This window comes from Colossoma macropomum, unplaced genomic scaffold (genome assembly GCF_904425465.1).
Source record: "Colossoma macropomum unplaced genomic scaffold, Colossoma_macropomum, whole genome shotgun sequence".
In the NCBI taxonomy this organism is placed as follows: domain Eukaryota; kingdom Metazoa; phylum Chordata; class Actinopteri; order Characiformes; family Serrasalmidae; genus Colossoma; species Colossoma macropomum.
The window spans coordinates 41,779,606-41,807,478 of NW_023494805.1; the positions used below are offsets into that span (position 1 = coordinate 41,779,606).

Consider the following 27,873-nt stretch of genomic DNA (forward strand, 5'->3'; position numbering starts at 1 on the left):
TGAAGGAGAATAGAGATCAAAATCATGATTAAAACAATGGATTTTAAAACAGAAAAATCATTAAATAAAAAAAGAAAAATTAAATAATAATTATAAATTTAATGAAAAACTAATTAGGATAATTAATTAATCGGAATTAAGACCAACCCATTTGTGAGCAGTTGGGTTAAGACCGACCTGTACGAACTACGACGGATCTGTTTGGAATTAAGACAAACCTGTTTGAGGTAAATCCTCCTATATGAGTTGATCCAGCCTGCAGGAATACATTGTGACAAGACGGAGAGACCGCAGAACGTTAAAGCGAGAGGAAAGGAAAGGAGCATCCTGCAGCTTTGTCGGTGAAAAAAGGTACGTTTCATAGCTTAAAAATGGCATATGTGCCTTTACCAGACCAGAAGACAAAAAGGGTTATTAGCCTTGCGATACCATAATCCAAATCAAAAGCTCTTTGTATATTCAGCACCTTAGTCACAAACAGCTCTTTTGTTCAGAAGGCGCTCGAGCAGGCTGCTGTGTTTGTTCAGTAAAACAGGACGAGAGCACTCTGTCCCTCAGAGAAAATTAAGCTGGCGCAGGTACCTCTACTGTTGGAAAGCACTTTACTCACTCATATGTGTGAAGATTCATGTCCAAAAGTAGTTTGACTTTCAAAGAAAATGCGTATATATTTTATTAATGACATTTTGGTTACTTTAATTGCTAATACTGCTAAAATGACGGGCGTCCCCCAGTTTCAGCCACCTCTCCTGGGAGACTGCCCGGGTGCTCTGTAACTCAGCTGCCTTCTTAAATTAGTGTACTGTGTTTACAATGAAATTAAGTTTGTCCACTGTGGCACTCTTCCTCTGTATATGGAACACTAGTTACTTCGGCAGTGAACTTCTCACTTCAGATGAAGAAAGCTAAATTAAGTTAAACAGTGTTGTGTGTACCTGCAGTTTTGTACAAACACAATTACAACATTGTTAGAGATACTCAAATATAGTTTTCAGATCTGATTTTTTGCAAGAATAAAGTTTAAACACCCTACTAAGGCGGGGCTCAAATTGTTTGAATTTCTTCATAGTGATTGGTGAAGAGAGAGAGGGGACATACGTAATATGTGAAAAGACCTGATCTGTCATTGTTTTGCTGGGTTTGAATAAAGTACTATAATATTTTCATGTGTATTTTCTGCAGTTTCTGTAACACGATTCATTAAATGTTGAAAGGTTTATAATTATTATAATTTTTTTTTTATATTTATTTTAAGACATAGACAAGGTGAAGTATCAGTTAGCAGGCTAGCCTGTAAGCATCCACACTGCTCACACTTTTCTTTTGTTGCTTTTCAGAGTAAAAGACTTGAGGAAAACAGAAGTCAGGTTAAATAAATCCATGTATGAGTGTAATTGCCTAATGTTTAAGCAAGAGATGGACTGTGCGTGTGTGTGGTGTGTGTGTGTGCGTGTGCACGTTGCTCCATAATCAGCCGCTCCCTCACAGCCTCTCAGGACGGCAGCAAACTACAGTAAACAGCGCACTGTCAGATATTTCAACTACCAAACAGAGAGTGAGAGAGTAAAGTGAGTAGAAGCAGGTCGTCTGCCAACTTACATGTCCGTGCAGCCTGCAGCGGAGGTGATGACAGGTGTCTCTACCCTATGATAGGTCAGAGTGGTGTGAGAGAGAAGGAAAACACCTGAAGACATTATGCAGAATAATTTTCCCCACTTGCTGCAACACAGTGATGCAATCAAACGGCAAACAGACAGTGTTTAGAAGTGGGCAGAAATCACCACGCCTCCATGAAGGATTATGGAGAAATAAGAATTTTGTTTTTTGAATGACATAATACAATGTGACTATACACATAAAATAATAAGATAAAAAGGTCAATTTTAAGTTTAGGTTGACTTTAAAGTTTAAAAGAGTATTTAATTAATAAACTGCACTACTTTTACATTTGAATACACCCCTCCTCACATCCAATCAGTTATCAAAACTTTCACTGAAAAATTTTACATTTTACTCACTTCTCTTGAGAGAAGGCCGCTTCCCTGAACCTCTATATCTTTCACAATTGACATTAGTGGTGAACCCAGTTTATTAAGATGTAATGGATGTGTGTAAGGGGTGAACCTGGTTTGTCCAGTTCACATGGCTTTACTGACTGCACATAGTTCTGCTATTGCTGGCAACTGGGGCAGCCTGTGATCTGTGTGGCAGAGCTTATAAAAGGAAGCAAGTTTTAAAATTGTGTATGAGGAGAAGATATTCTATTTCTATTCTATTCTAGTTATTCTATAGCTATTCGTTTGCGTTCCTGACTGCATGAGATCATAAGTCCTACCACACAACGCAATAAAATATGTTACTACTCTGAAAACATTGATAAGTTTGTACAAGCTCCAGAGATATGGAGTTGAGATAAAACATACAAATCAAATTATTGGATTATTTTGTGGAAATTATTTGTAGTTTGCCATTTACAACAGAGATTCTAAAACTTTGGGCATGAAATGTGAAAAGTTTTGGTTTTTGTTTAAAAGACTGACAAAACACCATGCAGCAGCAACTTCAACACCGATCTGCTAATTTCCAAAGGCAAGACAGCAGCAGTTAATGTACCCAGAGGCTTATTTGCATTATTAGTAAAAAGTGGTAAATGACCTCTTATTATTCTCTGACCAAGGAAATGTGTCTTTGCTAGTCCTCTGCAATCTTAGTGCAGCATTTGACACAATAGACCACGCTATCTTAATAGACAGACTAGAATACTTTGTAGGGGGAACAGGAACATCTCTTTCCTGGTTCAGATCTTACCTCACTGATTGCTATCAGTTTGTTCATTTAAACGGTGAATCATCTGCCCTCAAAAGTAAAGTATAGTCGTCCACAAGGCTCTGTTTTAGGACCTGTATTATTCACAACATATATGCTACCACTGGGCACCATTATCAGTAAATACGGCATAAATTTCCACTGTTATGCTGACGACACTCAGTTATATATATCAAGCGAACTGGAGGATAAAATTAAACTTAGCAGGATTGAGGACTGTATAAAAGACATTAAAGACTGGATGTTGAGTGACTTTCTCCTCCTTAACTTGGAGGTTCTGCTTCTTGGTCCGAAAGCAGCCAGAAACAAACTGTCTGATTTTACACTTAAACTTAACAATTTCTCAGTAGCTTCAAGCTCATCTGTAAAAAATCTTGGTGTCATTATAGACCCTGATCTGTCCTTCGATATATATATAACTAACATTACTAGAACAGCCTTCCTGCATCTCCGCAGTATTGCTAAATTGAGAAATGCATTCTCTCTACAGGATGAAGAAAAGTTAGTTCATGCATTTATTACTTCAAGGCTAGACTACTGTAATGTCCTGCTGGCTGGATGCCCCAACAAAAGCCTTAACAAGCTTCAGTTAGTCCAGAACTCTGCAGCCAGAGTCTCACAAGAACCAGAAAGTTTGACCACACCAGCCCAGTTCTATCAACCCTACACTGGTTACCAGTTAAATTTCGCATTGATGACAAAATTCTATTACTGACCTATAAAGCACTAAACGGACTCGCCCCTCAGTACCAGAGTGAACTTCTCCCCCACTATGAACCATCACGCCTACTTAGATCACAAGGTACCGGCTTACTATTAGTACCTAGAATTAGTAAAGTTACATAAGGGGGGAGAGTCTTCTCATACAAAGCCCCCCGGCTTTGGAATAATCTTCCTGTTAATGTTCGGGACTCAGTCACAGCCTCAGTGTTTAAGTCTAGGCTAAAAACTTGCTTGTATAGTCAAGCCTTTGGTCATTAGTTTTCCCTGTCAGATCCAGACCTGACGGAGTCTCTGCTGCTCTGTTTATACTGTAATCTGTGATCAGTCAGTCATTACAGACTCTTTGTGTGTGTTTCCTTTCTTTGCACTGGCGACGCTCATGAGGGTTTGGACCCGGAGTTCTTTAATGTTGATTTTTCAGTAAAGCTGCTTTGTGACAACACCTGTTGTAAAAAGCACTATATAAATAAACTTTGCTTGCTTGCTATTTCATATTATGGTTACTCCAGTACTGCACTTTCAGCTCCAGATATGATGTTACATAGTGGCTGAGAAGCTATGTAGCTACTGTACCTTGTGTTTTAGTGTGTAACAGAAGATAGTTAGAAATCCTCACATACTATGGCTAAACGTCAAATGGCCCCCTACGTAGTGCACTGCATAGGTGTGGCCGAATGACTTGTAGAATATCTAACCGTGATTTTTCTGACCAATATTGAACTTGCGATTTAAAAAAAAAAATCCTTTAAATAAGCTCCAGAACATTGTCGCCAGGAAGACCAGCATATCCATATACACACACTGTATGTAGTGTGCCAGTCTGCCAGTTCACAAGCTATCAGGTTTATTTTTCTACTTAAGACTTCTTAAAACTGTAAATTAATGTAGACTATATTTAAAATGGCAGCTCTTGCGATTTGAAAATTGCATCTAGCCTATGTGATCATGAAACAAAACATGAAGTCTGTGGTGTGGTCGAGTGTTGGCTGATAGACGGAGCCATACGCACGAGCGGCTATTCAGTACAAGATATACATGTTTATCAGCAGCCCACAGCACCGAAATATACTGAAAGAACCAAAATGTTACCATAAATACAAATAGTTTCTCTGTTAAAAATGGTTTCACTCAAAAAATGGGGAGTGAGAAAGCTTTCATTGTTCAAACAGCCATAATGACAGCAAGGTAAAAGTAAAGCCTGAAACTCGATGCTGTTGAGCTGCTTTTATGTAAATACGTGTGTGTGTGTAGCTTCTTCTGTTTTCTTTGGGAGGAATCTCAGTTCAGTCATGTTCAAAAAATCTCTCTCTCAAAACCAGCTTAGACCAGCTTTCCAAAACTGACTCAGACCATCTTTACAGGAAACTGGGTTACATCTACAGAACAAAACCGCAGCCCATTAATTTGTGGTTTAATACCACATTCAACAGAATCAGGAATGGATCCCAGTGAACAAAATGTTTATTTGTATTATACTGCTTTCGAAAGAGCCTCCTGAAACCAAGCCCTAGTTATTCAAGCATTAATGCTATTTCATCACACTGGCAAAAGTCAATAAATCAACATTCCGAGAGAGATAGAAGAAATTTAAATCGCTTTGAATCACAAAACCTTTATAAATTTTCATCCAGTGCGGTTCCCTTAACAGAGCTGAATTAGGTGCAACAAGTCGTTGTTTATTAATAATCATACAGATATAAGGTGATGTGGTACCGCGACCACCCAACCCCCCTCCAAACCAGCGACCAGGTTTCCATGAATGGGTTTGTATTAATTTTAAAATTTGCTGCAAGTCTTTCCAAGTTGCAGTGATCTGTAAGGAGGTTAAGCCAATGGTTTATTGAGATTTTGGAACTGTTCTTCCAGTTCAGCAGTGTAACTTTTTTGGCAATGGTAAGTAATATTAATATAAAAGATTTGAGGTGATTGGGTGCTGACCCTATCTGGACTAAGCGGTTAACGATGATAATGATGAGTGCTGAAAATGAAGAAAGGTCATTAAGTAGTGCTACAATGGGACATAAAGGGATGACAAGGCCCACAATCTCTGACAGCCTGTCCATGACCTCTGACCAAAACTGCTGGGTTGGGGGACAATTCCAGAAAGCATGATAGTAATTGACTGTTAAAGCTGGGCAATGTTGGGATTTATCACGGTGACTGAATCCCATATGGTGTAGTTTAGAGGCTGTAATATATGTTCTGTAAAGGGTTTTATATTGAATTAGCTAGAGGTCTGAATTGCTGGTCACAGAGAAGATGTCCCGGCATATATTTTGCCAGTTGTGATTACATGTTTCTTTTATATCTGAGGTCCATTTGTCAATTGGGAGTGAGATAGTGCCATCTTTTGAGGCTATAAGTTTATATATTTGTGATAACATTTTCTGACGTTTGAGGAGGTATAGTTTTAAGGGGGTGATTACAGAAATTTCCACTATTACTGTTTTCTTGAGAACATGTTTGGGTTGTATATACTCAAAGTGACAAAAATCTGGCATATTATATTTTTCTTTGATGTCATCAAAGGACATGAGCAAGCCATCAGAGAACAACTGTGCCAGGCTGGTTAGTCCTCTCTGCTTCCAGAATGAGAATATAAAAGGTTTGTTATTTATAAAAACATGTGATTTTTCCACAAAGGAGTTTGACCAGAGAGAAAGTGGCTGTAGTTAAGGATTTTGTTTGAATTCCACCAAGCATTTTTGTTTGAATTCCACCAAGCATTCATATACCAACCTTTTTTTTTATAGTTTTGTATATGAATGGAATACTATAAATGTCCAGTTCTTGAATGAAACTTTCCTAGATGTCTAACCACAGTTGGCTTGAGTTACTTGTCCAATGTCTAATGTAAAGTAGTTGGTGTGACAGTAAGAGATAGTAAGAGAAATTTGGGGCTCCAAGTCCTCCAAGATGTTTAGGTTTTTGGAGGGTAGCTAATTTGATTTGAGGCTTTTGGTGCTTCCAATAGAACCTAGGCTACTTTTACACAGCAGGTAAAAGTGGCCCAAATCTGCCTTTTTTTCTTCATATGTGACACACATGTCTGTCTGTGTGGAAGTGTGAACAGCAAAAACACATTGAATCTGACATTTTCAATTCCGCTTTGAGACACTTTCATATGTGGTACTGAAATCCGATACGTACCCGATCTGCGGCAATGTGACTCAGTCTGAACAGTCAGATCAGACTTCATGTGGTTTTTACGTCAATCCAAATTGACATTCGTCATAATTTCAGGAGCTTTACAGGATCTAAACGTCATAATTCCAGGAGCTTTACAGGCTCTAAACACACTGAATAACGTTGCCATGCAATATTACACAGGTAATGTTAGAAACACTCAGTTTGAAAGCTTATAACAGAAAATAAAAAAAGCAAAAGCAAAACAAATAAAAAAAACACAGCAGGTGTTTCTCTGTAAATTACACTGCTTTTCTTGGCCTACAGATCTTGACGCAACAGCTGATTCATCCTTCACCCGGACACATCTGAGCATCAGGACCCAAGCAACAGAATCATGCAGTGGAGGTGGAGGCACTGCTGTACAAGCATAGCTGGATTTCTAGTTTTGCTCTCGTGTGTGGGAGTGTTCCTCATCATCAGTGAATACAGTTTGCTGGCAGGAAAGAAAGACCACCAGGAGAATGATGAAACTCTCACACCACAGAAACTGCCCCAGAAGGAGTTGAACCACAGCGCGACCAAGCAGAACATGTGGAGAGAGGAAGCAACGTCCCCTTTTCCACCAAGGTCTGAGGGAAACCTCAGCTCCATTCTGGCAGGCTCTCTTCCACAAGAGCTGAAGAACTCTGTGGAGTCTATTGCTAGTTTCAGTGAGGAGATAATAGCAGAGAGTATACTTAAGGTAGAACCCTACAACTACATCATCAATGAAGAAGACAAGTGTCAGGAAAGAAATCCTTTCTTAGTGCTACTGATTACCACTGAACCCCAGAATGTTCAAGCCAGGGATGCCATTAGGCAGACGTGGGGGAATGAGAGCGTGGCTGAGGGCTTGGGATTTGTGCGGCTCTTCCTTATGGGCACGAGAGAAGGACTTGCCAACCAACTGCAGCGCTCCATAGAGGCAGAGTCTCAACAGTATCATGACATTATCCAGCAAAATTACATAGACTCGTATTACAACCTTACCATCAAGACACTAATGGGAATGCATTGGATAGCAACGTACTGCCCAGGGGCCAGTTACGCTATGAAGACGGACAGTGACATGTTCATTAATACAGAATACCTCATCCAAAAACTTCTCAATCCAAGCCTTCCGCAAAAACGAAAGTATTTCACTGGGTACCTCCTGAAAGGTGAGCCCCCAATCAGACAAAATGACAGTAAGTGGTACATGTCGCCGGAGCTGTACCCCGGCAACCTGTACCCTACTTTTTGCTCAGGAACTGGATATGTCTTCTCGGGCGACCTGGCAGAGCTGATCTACAGGACTTCTCTGAGCATAAGAAGGCTGCATCTTGAGGATGTTTACGTAGCGATCTGCCTGGCAAAACTGGGAATAGAGCCAGTTCCTCCGCCTAACAAATTCCTGTTTAATTTCAAGCGGGTCCCATACTCCAGCTGCAAATACAGCAATCTGATAACCTCTCATGGGTTCCTTCCCACTGAGATTATAAAGCACTGGCAGGACCTACAGAGGGACAAGCACAATGCCTGCGACAATACAAGTTTGCAGGCTTAGCCAAAAACAACTGGAACTGGAACACCTCTGGAAAATTTTCATCGGAACTAGGGCTGGGTGATACAGAAAGAAATCTTACCACGATAATTCACATTTATCATATCAGTCAATATTGATATATATCATCATAGAAATCAAATCACTGTTTCTGTTACACTTAAAGGTTCCTTTTTTCCTCATATGTGAGATGTGAAGATATCATGATCTCAAGATCTATTTTCCTTTAAATATTATTTTTTTTCCTGTTAGACGTTGAACATGAAAAATGTACTGTACAACATTATGCAGCTGTATTTCAAGTAAATAAAACAGGTATGTGCAATAAACTTCAATCTTAATTCTGACCAGTTAAAAGCTTCACATGTTACAGGACAACAGAAACAAAATGGACAACTAAATTCTTTGGTCAATTCTAAATAAATAAAGAATACAAAATGAATTTTTTTAAATTCTGGCCAGTCAAAGGCTTTCAGGTTTTACAACAGAACACACAAAATGTTTCGGTCAAATCCAAATAAATAAAATAAAATCCTAATTCTAAAATTCTAAAATGTTAAATCTAAAACTAAAATCTCAAAGCTTTCAAGTTTTACAGGAACGCACAAAGTAATTTTTTTGGTCAGTTTCCGATAAATAAAGTAGGTATTAACACAAAATAAAATCTGAAAACTCCCAATTCAAACTGTTTTAAATTTTTGGGAAACAAATCCACCAATGAATAGCCAAAAAAAATAAAACTTTCTGTATATATTCTCAGTGCATTTTCAAGCAGCTTTGTAAACAAAAGAGAACATGCTGTCAATGTTTTGGACCAGATATTACCCTACTACAGGTTGTGGGCAAGGAAGACAAGTCATATCTAGAAACATAGTAGTTAAACTGTCTTGGAATTTACCATCATGTTACCCAAAATAATTACCCTGTACTTTGGAGTGTGTACCTCACACTTACCTGGTTAATACCTAATGCTGTAAAAGAAGGCATTGTCAAAAGAGTTATTCCAGCACTACATCTACCATTATAGCTTGCTTTACTATAATTTAGGGATATAATGTATTTTTTTTTCATCTTAAAATCATGGAAAACTGAGAGAGTCCTATTGAATGAGCTGTTCTTATGACCTGAACACAGAGACCTTCTAAAGAATTTGGAAACTATTTTGTTTCCTGTTTTTACTTGTTTCTACGTGCAGACTGACACATTTGTAGCATCACTTGGTTCACAGTGACTCAATACAGTAAAGCAAACTTAAGGCAGCTCCAAACTAAGCTCAATAAATGTACACCATCTAAAGATGTTAAACTAGCCTTCCTGATGATGTAAGCTATTAGGTCACATCCTGGAACTACTGACTCTTCAATCCTGAGGCAAAGAAAATCTAGAACAGTTCGCTGAGTATTGTTATTTATTGTTACTTGTTACCTGGTGTGCTTCTCTAGTATGTGAAATACCCTTCTTGTATGTGCAGTACCTCCCTCTCCCTTTGCCCCAGTGTATTTCTATTTCTGTTTACAATTTTATATGTAGGGGCATACTGTTGTAGTATAAGAATTTCACTGTATTTTTGAAATCCCTGTATTCTGACATGACATATTAAACCAGTCTTGAATCTTGAACCTTTGCACAAGTAACCAATCTTTAACAGAAACATACTTTACACCTCAGTGTCTTTTTTGCCTCTCTGAACAAACAATTCAATAAGCTACCAGAGTGCATCTAACAATAAAAGCAGCATGGAGCTTCTTTTACACAGTAGAACAAAGACACTAATTGCACATGTTGATCAATTTTACTACCAGCAACGTGGACATGCACACTCACCAACTACTCTGGACAGCAGATTTTAAAGAGGAGTTTCACTTATTTCTGCATAATTACATTTGTCAATCAAACATGGATACAAACATGAAATACAAGCACAACGTCTTTTCAATGTGTTTGATACCGTTAGCAGTTCTGCCGTCTTCTTGCCCTTCAGGACCACTGCTGGCTAGATATTTTTTGCTTGACGGACTATTCTGAGCAAGCTGAATCTAAACAATGTCTCTCTTCTCTTTTGTAAAAATAAATCATTTTTAGACATTTTATGACCTTTAAAGTCTTTTATAAGACCTTATGAGATGTTTCTACCATAACCCTTTTACATTATAATACCTCCATGTGTAAAACTGTCTGAATCGTTTCGTGTTTCTCTCACCTTCCCGCTGCTCTGTAGAATAGTGGTCCTCATCCTCCACACCCGCTCTCTGCTGACGATATCTCTCGCTCCTCTGCTTCAGGGTGATGTCATCATCCAGGTCTGTCTTGATGGAACATAATTTTGGCCTTGATGGCAGCGATCTTCTCCACAGACATGGCCTTTGACAGCAACCTGGGGACAACAAGAGGGATTATAAAGCAGCTATAACATCAAGAACTGATAGGAGCAAAGTAAGATATATTGAGTCAAGAAAGCAAGTGAAAACCAGTTAATAAGAGCAAGCAAGCAAAGTTTATTTATATAGCGTTTTTTACAACAGGTGTTGTCACAAAGCAGCTTTACAAAAAAATGAGCATTACAGAGATCCGGGTCAAAGCCCCCATGAGCAAGCCAGTGGTGACAGTGGTGAGGAAAAACTCCCTAAGAGCAGGAGGAAGAAACCTTGAGAGGAACCAAGACTCAGAAGAGGAACCCATCCTCCTCTGGTCGACACCGGATAGCAAATATTGTTAGTATAAAGTATTACAAAACAGGGAAAACAGGTGAAGCAATGGTTAATTTGATTAGTTTTAGTTTATGCAGCAGGTTGAATAAAATTAGTTTATGCAGCAGGTTAGCATATCTCTGCAGCAGAGATCTGAATATGAATAAAATTCCCCTGATCATAGACTGCTTGTAAAAGAGCTTGGTTCATTGAAATCTATAAAAAAGTCTGAACAAATGTAAGGCTATTTTGCCGTTCAGCCAAATTTAACCAGCTCCCCCTGTGACCCAGAAGGATAAGCGGCTTAGAAAATGTAATGGGTTAGAACCCCGTTTACCTGTGCGTGGCGAAAGTGTGTAATCCACTACACTGTCTAACAGTCAAAAGCAAAAAGAACAGATTGCGGATTAAGACAGAAATGCATCTTGGTAATCAATTAGTCTAACACATTAAAAACAGAGATACACTGAAAAACTAGACCAGGTAAGCCTGTTGGGCCACCAGGCCACATGCTCCATCCTCTGCAACTTTTGGTAAATAAAGTCAGGGGCGAAGCAGCCATTTTAGAAGTGAGGGGGACACAGTTGTCAGTACAAGATACCCCTCAAACCCCTTAGCCCCTACGTGTAGGTTCAGTATTACTATTACAAAGTCTGTAGCAGTGTGTGCATTTTAACAGTCAAGCTGATTTGAGAGCTTGGGGCAGCAATATACAAACATACTCCACAGGGACTCAACCAGCTCACAAACATATGGTCCAAAATTCGTCTTTCAAAGTTTTTAGCCAGACAGACTTCCCAGGACAGAGCTGGCCCTCTTAATGACTCTGTCAAGTCTCTTGCTGTCTGCAGTTAATCTCCTAAGCAGGTAGAGTTTGCTCTGCACTAATGTTATCTGACCAGTCCAGTCTATTGTTGAAGTGAAAACCCAGGTACTCAAAAGAGTCCACTCTCTCAATGTCCCTTCCCTGAATGTTCACTGGTGGAGGGAGGAGACTGCGCCTGCGGAAATCTACCACTATCTCTTTGGTGTTCCCCGCATTGATCAGGAGGTGGTTCCTCAGACACCAGTCCACAAAGCCTTCAACAACCTTCCTTGTCCTTTAATCTGCTCAGATCATCACTCACAAGGACTGAACTGATCAACAAATCCGTGTTGTCTTCGACTCCGGTGCTGGGTCAGGGGGTTTCTCTCAATGATGTGCTGCTCAGAGGATCTGATACAAACAACGCTCTTGTATAGGTGCTTGTGAGGTTCAGGAACGAACCTGTGGCTATCACTGCCACACGTTTCACTGTTTTGTGGTGAAAGAGGCCCAGCGAGACTTTCTCTGGTTTCTGTGCTATCGCGAAAACAACCTCAACAGTGACACTGTGGACACTTCGACCACTGTCTATGGTCTAAGGAGAGCAGCCAGGAAAGAAGAAGATGACTTTGGCAGTGATGTGTGAAGGTTCATCTGGTGCGAGATTTACATGTTATTAACAAAACACACAGAAACAGATAAACATTTTATTGACAGTTCTTCCAAGGTGTAGGTTTGCGGTGTTTTGTTTTGAACTGGAATGTCCGAGTTGTTGTGTTCTTATATTTTGGCATCCAAAAAAATATTTGTTTGAAAATTTTGATTTATAAAGAGAACAAATATGTTCTTTATCCTGAGTATGTCATGAAATTTATATGTGTAGTCCACGGGTAGTGTACATGTTAACTTCAAATCTACTTAAAGTTGAGTAAAAGGTATGTTTCAAATATGTTGTCAACCTAGACGCACCTGTCTGTGCTTTTAAAGAATGCTGGCCCACCCTTTTTGAGGCAATAAAGTTAAGTGTCTTATTGGAATACCTCACAGGATCTCAAACCTGGTCCTAAAGCACTCCTTGCCTTGCATATTTTAGAGGAGGGTAAACACGAAAAAATGCAGCGCCTGTTGTACTCGGACCGGGTTGATATTTTTCTTAGATATTCCAGTGGAACATGTTTTGGGCTAAATGAAACATAATTTTATTTTGTGTAACACACGGCCACTCTTTTATACAACAGTTAAATAAATAAAGTAATAAATAAATAAACTGGGTCGTGAACACGGCATTTAACACGTTTTAATGTTCGCAGTTCCTTCCGCCAAATTATAGTTCCTTAACAAGCAGCTTGTTGCTATGTCAGAGTAACGAACTCCGCTCACTCTGCACAGCCGGCAGTTCGTTCTCCAGCTCCACACAGACCAACACATTAAACTCATTTCACACTCAGTTTCTTCTTGTCTTCTATTCTTGCTCAGGGCCGTTACCTTACTTCTTAGTTCCTTATATGATTTATACGAATGCTGCACTAATTCCTGTCTTACTCTGGTTTTGGGTCAAATAAAACCAACTTTAGTGCCTTTTACTGCACTCTCAAAATCCACTTTTTACTGCAAAATTTTTTACTGACTAAAAATTTTACACAAAGAAAAATACAAAGAAAATGCATTAAGAAAACATCAGACATGTATCTAAATGTGCTTTAATATTTTAAAAATCATTAACCTATTTTAGTAGTTGCACCATGTCACTTGGATGACACTTTTTAAACACTAAGTGCTTTATAAATTACGAAATGGAAGGGAAAAAAGTTGAAGAAAATCCTGAATGTTAATTTATTAATCAAATAATCAATAATAATCAAAGTTATTTTTGTATTAGTTAATCTGTACGCTTCCGTTCACTGTGCAGTTGGGAGAAAAATGCTGTGCATGTGCCGTCAAACAGCTGGCCTGCTCGTTTCACTGGTGGTCCGTGTGTGTCGTCTGGGTTAGAGTGTGCACTGAGCATTGCACTCCATCTTTTTCTGTCATTTATTGTGGGTCTCCGGTAACTTTTTAATGAGCTCTTGGACCTGTAATAAATGCACATTTTGTTAAACTGTTCTATGAACTTTAAGTTGCTTAAGGTGCTTGCATGGTCATAATTTTATAAAAACACACAGCATATTTGACTTACTGGTGGCCACTGCCAGATATAATCTCCCTTGATTCAAGACCAGCATCAGACAGTCGCTGAACTGCTGTGGCCCTTAAGCAGTGATTGGTATATGTATTGGTAGTTCCAGCCTCCTTGCATATTTCTTGGAAGCATTGTGGCCAGCTGGCTCACCCTGAGGGGACTTGTACCACACTGGGTCTGCTGTAGTCGCTGTCTTTTTAGGTTGTAAATATAAGGCTGGCACGTTGTGCAGCATTTTGCTGAGATATTTTTCTAATGCTGCAACTGGGCACAGGTTGTCTCCAGGTCTAGCAAACATGAACCCCCCAGTAGTTTTCTCGATCTTGCTCCATAATGTCTGTGTTTTTTTTCTTTCTTCATTTAATGTCAGTGTGCATTATTTTGTACTGTTTTCGTCCATTTTAATAACAAATGAGTCTTTCTTAAGTGCTGTTGCCCTCTTTACCTCTGCGCCCAAAATGCAGCTGGATGTCAAACCATACTTTGTTCAGAAGCCCCCTCGGATGATTGGGGTTACATGCGCAAGACTGCTTGATGATTTTTTCATGTGTAGGTAAAACTGATGGATGATGACCCGTTTGGTCTCTCCCTTTGCGTCTCAGTTTTAATCATTCCCAGGAAGACGTTGTTCACAGGCTTAAACTCTGGATCTCTCTTTAAACAGGGGTTGACTAAATGGAGGTCGCTGAGATACCAGTTGAGCCCTGTGCAAAGTCTAAAAGCTGAGGCTTACAGCATCAGCAGTTTTCTTGAAGTACAGGCTGAGATACAGTGTTTGTGAAAAAACATGATGTTATGGCGAAATTACAACACGGTTAGAACGCTTCTCAACGAATCAGCTTGCGTGGCCAGAACTACCTGTTTAATACTAGTTTTATTATGTACTTTCACCCTAAGTTTTTTTAAATGAACACATTGTTTTTCGAGTTTAGCAGTCTTTTCTGTCAAATACTGAACTGCGAATTATAAGATGCTGCTTCCACCCCAACATCCACATGCTCACCAACAGTCTGGGTGGAAATTGCCCTGACTTAGACAATTAAAACTTGCAATGTTCAGAGAGAAAGCTGCCAAATTACTTTGTACTATGCAGATGTATTTATTTTTATCCAAACGTCTGTTATATACAGAAATCTGAAGTTATAATAAAAGGTGGATTTGCCTGATGTGTCTCCATTTGCCCTAATTAAGCCGAGATGTTATTAATACTATTTTACTTTAAGATGAGGTAACAATTTACATGGACAGAAATAAAGTTATACCAAATCAATTTACTAATTGGTAATTGACAATTACTAATAGACTGAGCTTTTGAGTGTTAGTGAAACATTGAAATTCATACTAAGGAGGTTTGAATTATTTTAGCTTTCTGAAGATTTTTAAGATTTTCACAGTGATAGTAAAATATCTCATTGAGTTAGTCCAACAGTGAAAGGCTCATTGCATTATTTAACATTCTACTGAAGACTACTTAAAAATGCATGCAAATTACCTTAATTTTTTAAAAGTAGATCAAGTATATTATTTTGTTAAAGTGTATAGCGCCTTTTTGTTAAAGTGTATAATCCCCTGAAGCCAGAACAGTTAAGGCAGGTTTCAAACAGTTGCAGGTGCTAAGCCACATACCAATTCCCCACCCAGCCCATTCATAATATTCCGAGCCTGACGTGTCTGTAATTGTAACTGTAACATTTGACTCCACAGTAGATGTTATGAAATCAGGTGCAGGATCATTAGGCCATCAAAACAAGTACTGACTACAACAGGCAGGATCAAAACAGTCAAAACAATGCTTACAAACCGCTTGAGAAGGCAGGCGTCATAACTTGGGTAGTCTAACAAAAAACATTCACTGTACTGTTTTGCCACTTAGAAGTCACTGTAATGCTGAAACTTGTATGCACTGTTTAACTTAATCACACTTAGTCACACTTAATGAAAGCTTGAGAAATTGAGTGGAAAGTGCAGATTCTAAACTTGCAATCCAGACCACATTAGTAGAGAATCTTACCAATTTGTTTACAGTGTAATTAAAGCAGATAACTAACTTTTGCTCTTGGTAATTAAGAACATTCTCTTTCTTCTGTTCTCACCATACTACTACATTAGTTTTATATTCGACTGCAATGAAACAATTATAATTAAAGAGAGCAGATGAAGTGGAAAGTGGTCACGCCGCAGTCACATGGAGCCATTCTCATCACTGAGGAATGTATTAGTTAATACTTCAATTGGAGGTGAAACTCTAAAATTAAGGAAAGGTTCTGTATCTGTTTGAACTTGTTTTCACATAAGGCAATGCGTCCGGAGCTGAGAGAATGGCACTACTAAACTGTTCACTATGTATCATTAAGCGTGTATCAGGAGAAGATGGTGGATGGGATATTAGATACCCTGTTGTTCAATTCATCCACACTTTTCCATTCAGTCGTATGAAGTTGCTATACACAGATTTTGTTACCTCAACATCAAGTTCAGTTGTTGATGGAACAAAATTGAAACGTTGGCTTTCATTCAAAATGGAATTCTCTTTGGATCAAAATACAGTTTTAATTCATCGAAACGTAAATTTTTGTCCATTTTATGTAAACCAGTTCTTTAAACACCTTATAAACTTAATTGTTTTTTGCAAACATATTGTGGCATCAGTGCCTGTTGTGGTTCCCATGATGCTTTGTGCATGCTTAGCCAGATTGTATTTAGTTAGAAAAAAAAAACAAAAAACATAAGAAAAGTACAAAAATTTCAGTTGAATTTTCAGTATGCATATTAATGCTTGCTGGTTATGGTTGAGCAGGTTGGCTAAGAACTTGGTTGTGGAAGTGTAAGTTAATGTCACTTTTTTGTTTCTGGTTTTATCTCCAGGTGGGATTCTGTAGTTGGATACGCCCGTGCTAGTGGTTAATTAGTGGCCCCCCTCTTGCAGGTGCTTATCTGAAGATACAGCCACCACACTGATGCAGATAACACAGCTTGCTTTTCTATGTTTAAAAACAAAGCTTAAGATGTTTGTACTGTATGTAAATTTGATCAAACAAGACCTGAAAGGCATCAGCTGTGAGTCTGCACATTCTTTGTCAAGTTTTAGCTTTAATGAAAGGTTGGCATGCTGTAATGTTTTACCCGCTCACTTTTAAATTTTCAGCATTTTGCCTCAATTAGCTAGTTATAGATTAAGAGTTGCTGTTTTAGGTGTATAAATGTCTTGCTGCCGAATTTAATAATTTATGTTCAGAAAATAAACTGTTACTCAAACTATAAGAAACATCCCCAGGAGCTCTGTTTAAGCATTTTGGATTAAAGAAGAGATGATAGAAGAGTGAAAAAACATGCCAGGCTGACAGTGGTATGATGTGAGCAACACAACCTCAACTAATGAAGTTGATAATGGATGTCCTACCCTGCATTCACACCGACAGCGACTCTTCGCCTCTTCCTACCCGAATTGCTGGTCGCTCATTGCCTGTGGGCAATTTAGTGGTTTCACTGACAACAAGCACAAATCAGATGCGTTCCCACTAAAAATACGAATCCAAACACAGCCACCATTATTTCATCTCTAATAGGAACAATTATCTAGGCACCAAAAAAAAAAAAGAAAAAAAAAGAGAACATACAGTTTCACAGTGGCAGAGATAAAGCTACACTGCGTCGTTCCATGCATAAAGCTGAACTTCTCTCAAATCTGTCGTGCCGCCGCCTCTGCCCAATTTGTGCTGCCAACGTTCAATCTGTCTCCAGTCGCTGGAAATTGCCAGCTCTCTTTGAGAATGAATGACCTCTGGCCGCTTTGATGTGTCATGTCACTGCTGGTGTGAAGGCAGGCTTAAATTTACAGTCAGTGTTCAAGTGTTGACAATACTCAGTACTATTGGCGGCGCAGAGGAGGTAGGGGGCCCCCAAATCAAATTCTGCTAGGGCCTCATAAAGGCTTGGGCTATCTCTGGGAGACGCTGATGGTGGATCCTCTGGTTTGCATCTGGTCTTTACACCTCCACAACAGCACTTTGTTATACCTCTGAATGCCGTGTTTCTTCTTCCCGGGTGTCACAAACCTACAAAATAAAACACAGTCCAAAATGAGAAGTTCATTCATCTTCTTTAGTCCAGGCGATGGTAAGAAAGGCTGGTAGACTTACTCTGGGTCTTGCAAGATGTCCTTGGCAATGAGCATGGTGATGAGTGAAGTGGTGGCAGTTGGTACAATAACAACTGGAGTTTTTGAACGAAAAAAAAAAATGTTAAGAACAAGTGGAACAAGCTGCTTAACAACTTCCTGAAACAGTGACAGGACTCACAATCATTTGACTTAATGGCCAATTAAAAAACACATGTCCAGAGCTTTATGAGAAATTAAGTACATATTTATTGTTTTTTTAAAGCCCTTGTAGAAAACGCTGTTAAGGCAATGCTGACTGTTTTTCAGTCATTCATTGCACAAAGGTGTGCTTGCAGTTGTGATACAAGATTAATATGACAATATTATGAGCAATATGACAATTTTATCGTTCTTATAATGAACTACATCACAACAATACAATAAGCTTTTCTGAGGATATCCTGGACATCACCAGTAATTCTAAAACACCGACCAACTGCATGTTTCCTGTTTAATTCGATTTAGTGCAACACAGTATGAGAAATGTTAAATCAGTGTTCACAGAACCTTTTCTATCACAGTGGTGATAAAAAACATCAAATAAAAAATATAAAAGTACCCAACGATGGAGGGAGACATAAAGAGAAAAGTGGGTCTAATGTCTAATGTCATTCCTTCTTCTTAAGATTTCATATTAACTGTCTAAATGTCAAGTGAATAGGCATTTGTGTGAATATTGAAATTAATTCTTGTTCTACCAGGATTTTTACTCGTTTACATCCACAAACATAATCAGCATAGATTCACTTTTTTCAGATAAAAATGAAGTACAAGAAGTTCATTATTTATACATCAGCGTCTGAGCTTTGTGACTTTTAGGGCAATAAATGTCAGGGATGCTGATATTTGCTACTATTATCATGCATTCATCAGAAGCAAACAGCTGTTTTCATATTATTTAATTAATCAATTAGCCAGTCAGGAAAAGGCTCATCAGATCGTAACCTTTTTGTCTTCATCGTGCCACAGAAACTCTTATCCAGTGTGTTTTTAATTTTGAAGTTTGTAAGGTCACATTAAAGACGGAGGCAAAATGGGGCCTGACTCGTTTGGTGTTAGGACTGACCTGTTTGGTGTTAAGACTGACCTGTTTGGAGTTAAATCAAATCACTCTTACGTGAAGCTGGTTCAGCCTGCATGAATGCATACTTGTGACAAGACAGAGAAACAGCAGAATGTGTCAGAGCGAAAGGGAAGGAAAGGAGCATCCTGCAGCTTTCTCTGTAAAAAAAGGTACGTTTCATATCCTAAAAACGGCATATGTGCCTCTACCAGACCAGAAGACAAAAAAATGTATTAGCCTTGCAATACCATAATCCAAATCAAAAGCTCTTTGTATATTCAGCACTTGCGTCACAAACAGCTCTTTTAGCTTGAGTAAGCTGCTGTGTTATTTAGTTAGACAGGACCAGAGCGCTCTGTCCCTCAGGGAAAATGAAGCTAGTGTAGGTACCTCTACTGTGAGTAAAAGCATTTTATTCACTCATGTGTTGATAGTAATGTCCAAGACTCGATTGACATTCAAAAAAACCTCTCTTGAGACGAGAAACTGCCCGTGTGCTCTGTAACTCATCTGTCTTCTTAAAACAGTGCACTGTGTTTACAATGAGATTAAGTTTGTCTACTGTGGCACTCTTACTCTGTCTATGCAACACTAGATACTTTGGCTGTAAACTTCTCACCTCAGATCGAAGAAAGCTAAATTAAGTGTTGTGTGTACCTGCAGTTTTGTACAAGCACAATTACAACATTGTTAGAGATACTCAAATATAATTTTCAGGTGTGATTTTTTGCAAGAAAAATTTTGCAAGTTTAAATGACCTACTAAGGCAGAGCTCACATTGTTTGAATTTCCTCACAGTGACTGATGAAGAGAGAGAGAAAGGACATACAAAATACGTGCAAGTGGGTTTATTTGGGGCACGGCCCATGTTAGCTGATGTTGCCAGACTGGTTGGGAAGGTAGACAGAATTTGGGCTGGTTTGTCAATATTTTGGTGGGCTTTACAGCCAACCTGAATCAGAAATCAGAATGCACTTTTCTTCCTTAATGTAACGTATTTACACTTAAACCAGGCTATGCAGGTGGGAAAAAATTGTTGGCGGGATATTATTTTATTTTTTGGGATTTGATTGGATCCTAAAAAGCTGAGTCAGACTCAGGATCCATCGGTTTTACAGAAAAAAAGAAAAATAAATGAAAACAACCATATTTTGTCAAAAAATGAAGCACTACAATATGTTTTGTGTTTATCTATTTTCTGTAGTTTCTGCAACATGATTCATTAAATTTTGAAAGCTTAATTTTACTATCGTTTTTATTATTTTTTACTTTTTAAGATGTAGAAGCCCTATGCCTACGTCATGAAACTATGGCCTCTGCGCACAAATAGTGTTCTAAATGTTAGATAAGGAGTCATATAGTGTATGTATATACATGGTTTTCTATTCAAAGTACTTCTGGGTGTAGAAGCCACTACTTTATGACCTACACAATGCACACAGCCAGAATGACAGCGAGGTGCTGGTTTTGTGAGGTGTCTGTGTTTTTTGACATTTAAATTGAGGGAGTAGTCCTCTCAGGAGTACTCTAGGTGTGAATCATCCTACCCAAGCAACACATAACGCACTATTACTGTATATAATTACTGTGTATGCCATAAATGGGAAATTACTGCAGAAGACAAAACAGGGGTTCAACTTCTGACACACCAACAGTTATTAATTATAAAGCTTGTCACTTCTATGTATTTCCATATGTAGCACTCTCACTGGTATAGAGAGATCCACAGAAGTCATGCTTGCTAGGTTTGAAATAAGGAGGATGAGAAGAATGAGACATGGCAAAGACTTGAAGGCAAATACCGAAAGTGAATATATTGTCGCACGAATGACCATATATGAAACAAGGAAACAAGAGGTGCACAAGTTTTAGAGTTCTTTACATTTTCTCAGTCAAAAAAAAAAAGAAAAGTTGATGCTTGTAGACGTTGCTCAGTTTGTCTCAGTTAACGAAAAGTAAATTCTGAAGCTCGATGCTGTTGTGCTGCTTTTATGTGATTACGTGTGTGAGTAGCTCCTTCATTTTTCTTTGGGATGAATCCCAGTTCAGTTAGTGTACAACAAATCTCATCCATTTCCTTGTTCTGTCCGTCTGTCAAGGAGCAACATGCAGGGCAGACGGCTTTTAACCTCTTATGCCCGTAGGTATATTGCAGTTTTTCCATCTGAATTTACACGCCCAAATCATTCAGTAACTGTATGAAATAACTAATTTTTTTTTTTAATAAAAGCTCCCCTCAAATTAACAGAAAATGTGTTTTATGATCATAAACATAATGCTATATGCTTACAATTTATGGCTTAAGAGCCAAAAATCTTAGATGCTCTTTTTATTTTTTTTATAAAAGTAATTTTTACAGAGCAGATCACCAGAGTGGAAAAATGGGTCAACTTTCAATAGAAAAAAAAAGTTCAGCTTCTATTATTATACATTTTTAAAATTACATTACCCATCTATTCGACTGGAAAGAAGACAGTTATAGCTCTCATATGACACCTACCTTTTGAATGAAGCTTACAAAATCTGAAAGTTATGAAGTAAAGAATATGACAAAGTGTGTTTTGGAACCACAGGAGTTTTTGTTTCACTCATTCTGGCACACGTGTGCATGCAAGGATCCAAACTCAATGCAAAAAAATAAAGAAAAAAAAAAAACATCAGAGTTGCTCATTAAAAGGAAAAATAATCACCAGGAAAATTTCACCTTTACAGAGTGAAAGTGAAATATTGCTCACTTATAGTCTTAATATCTCAAAATTCTTACTCCATGTCGTTAAAATAAGTGCTTGTAAGAGTGGTAAATCTGTGAGAAGCTGCAAGTGTCTTTGTTTTCTCTTTCTCTCTCTCTTTTTCGCTCTCAAAACCAGCTTAGACCAGCTTTCCAAACCTGACCCAGACAGTCTTTACAGGAAATTGTGAGAACAGCAACTACTCTAATCTGAGTGCAGCACAAAAGATTAACCCCCACTTCAGCTGGGTCTACAAATCAAAACTGCGGCCCATTATTTTGTGGTTTAATACCACATTCCACAGAATCAGGAATGGATCCCAGTGGACAAAATGTTTATTTGTATTATACTGCTTTCAAAAGAGCCTCCTGAAACCAGGCCCTAGTTACGCAAGCAGAAAAGTGACTTTACTGCAGGCAAAGTCAATTAAAATCTTGGCCTGTTTGCCCCAAATTTTGCCTGGAAAATACATATTGGTTTTGAGCCAAATTTGGTGCTGAATGACCAGAACCTGTGAAGAAAAGGCAGTTTGCTAACTGCCACATCTACCATGTATTTGCTCTGAATATTCAAGACACACACTACAATATTTTAAAATCAGAATATTCAGAAGTTGCAGCTTAAAGTTTTAGAATGAATCTACCAACTGACAAATATAAATTACAAGACACAAAGTCACAAAGTTGACAGTAAAAGTCAAACAATTAAAAAGGAGAATTTTGTACAGGTCTTTTAAAAGCACATGAATTGATTCATTCATTTAAAGTTTAAAACAAAGAGAAGATACAGTCTTTGCACATCAATTTCTAGAGTAACGTAATTTCCATTTTCTACTTAAAGAACTCTGAAGCTCTGAACCCATTTCACCTCCTCTAAATATATATTATTTTTTAATAATATACAAAAAGAATTAACAAGCTGTTGCAAAGCTTTTTAGATGCATTCTTTCATTATAACGCACTTATCTTGGGCTTTATTTCATCTTATGATACTTTACATGGCAGCATGATGCAACTGTATGTGGTTGAAATCAAAGATGCTGTACTACAATTGCTTTCAAAGTAACTTCTTGAAAAGAAAAAGAAGACTTTTGGGAAACGGTTACAGCTGACAAGTTTTGTTTATGCAAATTTAGAGTCTAAACACACTTAATAACCTTGCAATGCCATATTATGTGGGTAATGTTAGAAACACTCGGTTTGAAAGCTTATAACAGAAAAAAATATATAAAAAAATAATAAAAACCACAGCATGTGTTTCTCTGTAAATGAAACTGCTTTTCTTGGCCTACAGATCTTGACGCAACAACTGATTCATTCTTCAACTGTGGACGAATCTGAGCATCAGGACCCGAGCAACAGAAGCATGCAGTGGAAGTGGAGGCACTGCTGTACAAGCATAGCTGGACTTCTAGTTTTGCTCTTGTGTGTGGGAGTGTTCCTCATCGTCAGCGAACACAGCCTGCTGGCAGGAAAGAAGAGCCACCAGGAGTACGGTGTAACTCACATACCACCAAGGTCTGAGGGAAACCTCAGCTCCATTCTGGAAGACTCCTCCCAGCAAGGGCTGAAGAACTCTGTGGAATCTAATGCCAGTTTAAGCAAGGAGGTAAGAGCAGGTAATATCCCTACGATAGAACCCTACAACTACATTATCAATGAAGAAGACAAGTGTCAGGAAAAGAATCCTTTCTTAGTGTTACTGATTACCGTTGAGCCCCAGAATGTTCAAGCCAGGGATGCCATTAGGCAGACGTGGGGGAATGAAAGCGTGGCTGAGGGCTTGGGATTTGTGCGGCTCTTCCTTTTCGGCATGACAGAAGGACTTACCAGCCAACTGCAGCGCTCCATAGAGGCAGAGTCTCAACAGTATCATGACATTATCCAGCAAAATTACATAGACTCGTATTACAACCTTACCATCAAGACACTAATGGGAATGCATTGGATAGCAACGTACTGCCCAGGGGCCAGTTACGCTATGAAGACGGACAGTGACATGTTCATTAATACAGAATACCTCATCCAAAAACTTCTCAATCCAAGCCTTCCGCAAAAACGAAAGTATTTCACTGGGTACCTCCTGAAAGGTGAGCCCCCAATCAGACAAAATGACAGTAAGTGGTACATTTCGCCGGAGATGTACCCCGGCAACCTGTACCCTACTTTTTGCTCAGGAACTGGATATGTCTTCTCGGGCGACCTGGCAGAGCTGATCTACAGGACTTCTCTGAGCATAAGAAGGCTGCATCTTGAGGATGTTTACATAGCGATCTGCCTGGCAAAACTGGGAATAGAGCCAGTGCCACCGCCTAACAAATTCCTGTTTAATTTCAAGCGGGTACCATACTCCAGCTGCAAATACAGCAATCTGATAACCTCTCATGGGTTCCTTCCCACTGAGATTATAAAGCACTGGCAGGACCTACAGAGGGACAAGCACAATGCCTGCGACAATACAAGTTTGCAGGTTTAGCCAAAAACAACTGGAACTGGAACAACTCTGGAAAATTTTCATCGGAACTAGGGCTGGGTGATACAGAAAGAAATCTTATCACGATAATTCACATTTATCATATCAGTCAATATTGATATATATCATCATAGAAATCAAATCACTGTTTCTGTTACACTTAAAGGTTCCTTTTTTCCTCATATGTGAGATGTGAAGATATCATGATCTCAAGATCTATTTTCGTTTAAATATTATTTTTTTTCCTGTTAGACGTTGAACATGAAAAATGTACTGTACAACATTATGCAGCTGTATTTCAAGTAAATAAAATAGGTATGTGCAATAAACTTCAATCTTAATTCTGACCAGTTAAAAGCTTCACATGTTACAGGACAACAGAAACAAAATGGACAACTAAATTCTTTGGTCAATTCCAAATAAATAAAGAATACAAAATGAATTTTTTTAAATTCTGGCCAGTCAAAGGCTTTTAGGTTTTACAACAGAACACACAAAATGTTTCGGTCAAATCCAAATAAATAAAATAAAATCCTAATTCTAAAATTCTAAAATGTTAAATCTAAAACTAAAATCTCAAAGCTTTCAAGTTTTACAGGAACGCACAAAGTAATTTTTTTGGTCAGTTTCCGATAAATAAAGTAGGTATTAACACAAAATAAAATCTGAAAACTCGCAATTCAAACTGTTTTAAATTTTTGGGAAACAAATCCACCAATGAATAGCCACTTTCTGTATATATTCTCAGTGCATTTTCAAGCAGCTTTGTAAACAAAAGAGAACATGCTGTCAATGTTTTGGACCAGATATTACCCTACTACAGGTTGTGGGCAAGGAAGACAAGTCATATCTAGAAACATAGTAGTTAAACTGTCTTGGAATTTACCATCATGTTACCCAAAATAATTACCCTGTACTTTGGAGTGTGTACCTCACACTTACCTGGTTAATACCTAATGCTGTAAAAGAAGGCATTGTCAAAAGAGTTATTCCAGCACTACATCTACCATTATAGCTTGCTTTACTATAATTTAGGGATATAATGTATTTTTTTTTTCATCTTAAAATCATGGAAAACTGAGAGAGTCCTATTGAATGAGCTGTTCTTATGACCTGAACACAGAGACCTTCTAAAGAATTTGGAAACTATTTTGTTTCCTGTTTTTACTTGTTTCTACGTGCAGACTGACACATTTGTAGCATCACTTGGTTCACAGTGACTCAATACAGTAAAGCAAACTTAAGGCAGCTCCAAACTAAGCTCAATAAATGTACACCATCTAAAGATGTTAAACTAGCCTTCCTGATGATGTAAGCTATTAGGTCACATCCTGGAACTACTGACTCTTCAATCCTGAGGCAAAGAAAATCTAGAACAGTTCGCTGAGTATTGTTATTTATTGTTACTTGTTACCTGGTGTGCTTCTCTAGTATGTGAAATACCCTTCTTGTATGTGCAGTACCTCCCTCTCCCTTTGCCCCAGTGTATTTCTATTTCTGTTTACAATTTTATATGTAGGGGCATACTGTTGTAGTATAAGAATTTCACTGTATTTTTGAAATCCCTGTATTCTGACATGACATATTAAACCAGTCTTGAATCTTGAACCTTTGCACAAGTAACCAATCTTTAACAGAAACATACTTTACACCTCAGTGTCTTTTTTGCCTCTCTGAACAAACAATTCAATAAGCTACCAGAGTGCATCTAACAATAAAAGCAGCATGGAGCTTCTTTTACACAGTAGAACAAAGACACTAATTGCACATGTTGATCAATTTTACTACCAGCAACGTGGACATGCACACTCACCAACTACTCTGGACAGCAGATTTTAAAGAGGAGTTTCACTTATTTCTGCATAATTACATTTGTCAATCAAACATGGATACAAACATGAAATACAAGCACAACGTCTTTTCAATGTGTTTGATACCGTTAGCAGTTCTGCCGTCTTCTTGCCCTTCAGGACCACTGCTGGCTAGATATTTTTTGCTTGACGGACTATTCTGAGCAAGCTGAATCTAAACAATGTCTCTCTTCTCTTTTGTAAAAATAAATCATTTTTAGACATTTTATGACCTTTAAAGTCTTTTATAAGACCTTATGAGATGTTTCTACCATAACCCTTTTACATTATAATACCTCCATGTGTAAAACTGTCTGAATCGTTTCGTGTTTCTCTCACCTTCCCGCTGCTCTGTAGAATAGTGGTCCTCATCCTCCACACCCGCTCTCTGCTGACGATATCTCTCGCTCCTCTGCTTCAGGGTGATGTCATCATCCAGGTCTGTCTTGATGGAACATAATTTTGGCCTTGATGGCAGCGATCTTCTCCACAGACATGGCCTTTGACAGCAACCTGGGGACAACAAGAGGGATTATAAAGCAGCTATAACATCAAGAACTGATAGGAGCAAAGTAAGATATATTGAGTCAAGAAAGCAAGTGAAAACCAGTTAATAAGAGCAAGCAAGCAAAGTTTATTTATATAGCGTTTTTTACAACAGGTGTTGTCACAAAGCAGCTTTACAAAAAAATGAGCATTACAGAAGATCCGGGTCAAAGCCCCCATGAGCAAGCCAGTGGTGACAGTGGTGAGGAAAAACTCCCTAAGAGCAGGAGGAAGAAACCTTGAGAGGAACCAAGACTCAGAAGAGGAACCCATCCTCCTCTGGTCGACACCGGATAGCAAATATTGTTAGTATAAAGTATTACAAAACAGGGAAAACAGGTGAAGCAATGGTTAATTTGATTAGTTTTAGTTTATGCAGCAGGTTGAATAAAATTAGTTTATGCAGCAGGTTAGCATATCTCTGCAGCAGAGATCTGAATATGAATAAAATTCCCCTGATCATAGACTGCTTGTAAAAGAGCTTGGTTCATTGAAATCTATAAAAAAGTCTGAACAAATGTAAGGCTATTTTGCCGTTCAGCCAAATTTAACCAGCTCCCCCTGTGACCCAGAAGGATAAGCGGCTTAGAAAATGTAATGGGTTAGAACCCCGTTTACCTGTGCGTGGCGAAAGTGTGTAATCCACTACACTGTCTAACAGTCAAAAGCAAAAAGAACAGATTGCGGATTAAGACAGAAATGCATCTTGGTAATCAATTAGTCTAACACATTAAAAACAGAGATACACTGAAAAACTAGACCAGGTAAGCCTGTTGGGCCACCAGGCCACATGCTCCATCCTCTGCAACTTTTGGTAAATAAAGTCAGGGGCGAAGCAGCCATTTTAGAAGTGAGGGGGACACAGTTGTCAGTACAAGATACCCCTCAAACCCCTTAGCCCCTACGTGTAGGTTCAGTATTACTATTACAAAGTCTGTAGCAGTGTGTGCATTTTAACAGTCAAGCTGATTTGAGAGCTTGGGGCAGCAATATACAAACATACTCCACAGGGACTCAACCAGCTCACAAACATATGGTCCAAAATTCGTCTTTCAAAGTTTTTAGCCAGACAGACTTCCCAGGACAGAGCTGGCCCTCTTAATGACTCTGTCAAGTCTCTTGC

General features: G+C 38.5%; 2 protein-coding genes across 2 annotated transcripts; both read left to right on the forward strand.

Annotated features, from left to right (window-relative positions):
- Positions 1-261: 261 nt before the first annotated feature.
- LOC118825826 (beta-1,3-galactosyltransferase 2-like) lies at positions 262-8,442 on the forward strand. The gene is made up of 2 exons (XM_036596660.1): positions 262-351; positions 7,003-8,442. The coding sequence occupies exon 2, from the start codon at positions 7,073-7,075 to the stop codon at positions 8,261-8,263; it is 1,191 nt and encodes a 396-aa protein (XP_036452553.1). The 5' UTR covers positions 262-351; positions 7,003-7,072; the 3' UTR covers positions 8,264-8,442.
- Positions 8,443-23,247: 14,805 nt separating this feature from the next.
- Positions 23,248-24,357, forward strand: LOC118825434 (beta-1,3-galactosyltransferase 2-like). Its single transcript, XM_036596022.1, has one exon. It carries the CDS (start codon positions 23,248-23,250, stop codon positions 24,355-24,357), a length of 1,110 nt encoding a protein of 369 aa, XP_036451915.1.
- The last annotated feature ends 3,516 nt before the right edge of the window (positions 24,358-27,873 follow it).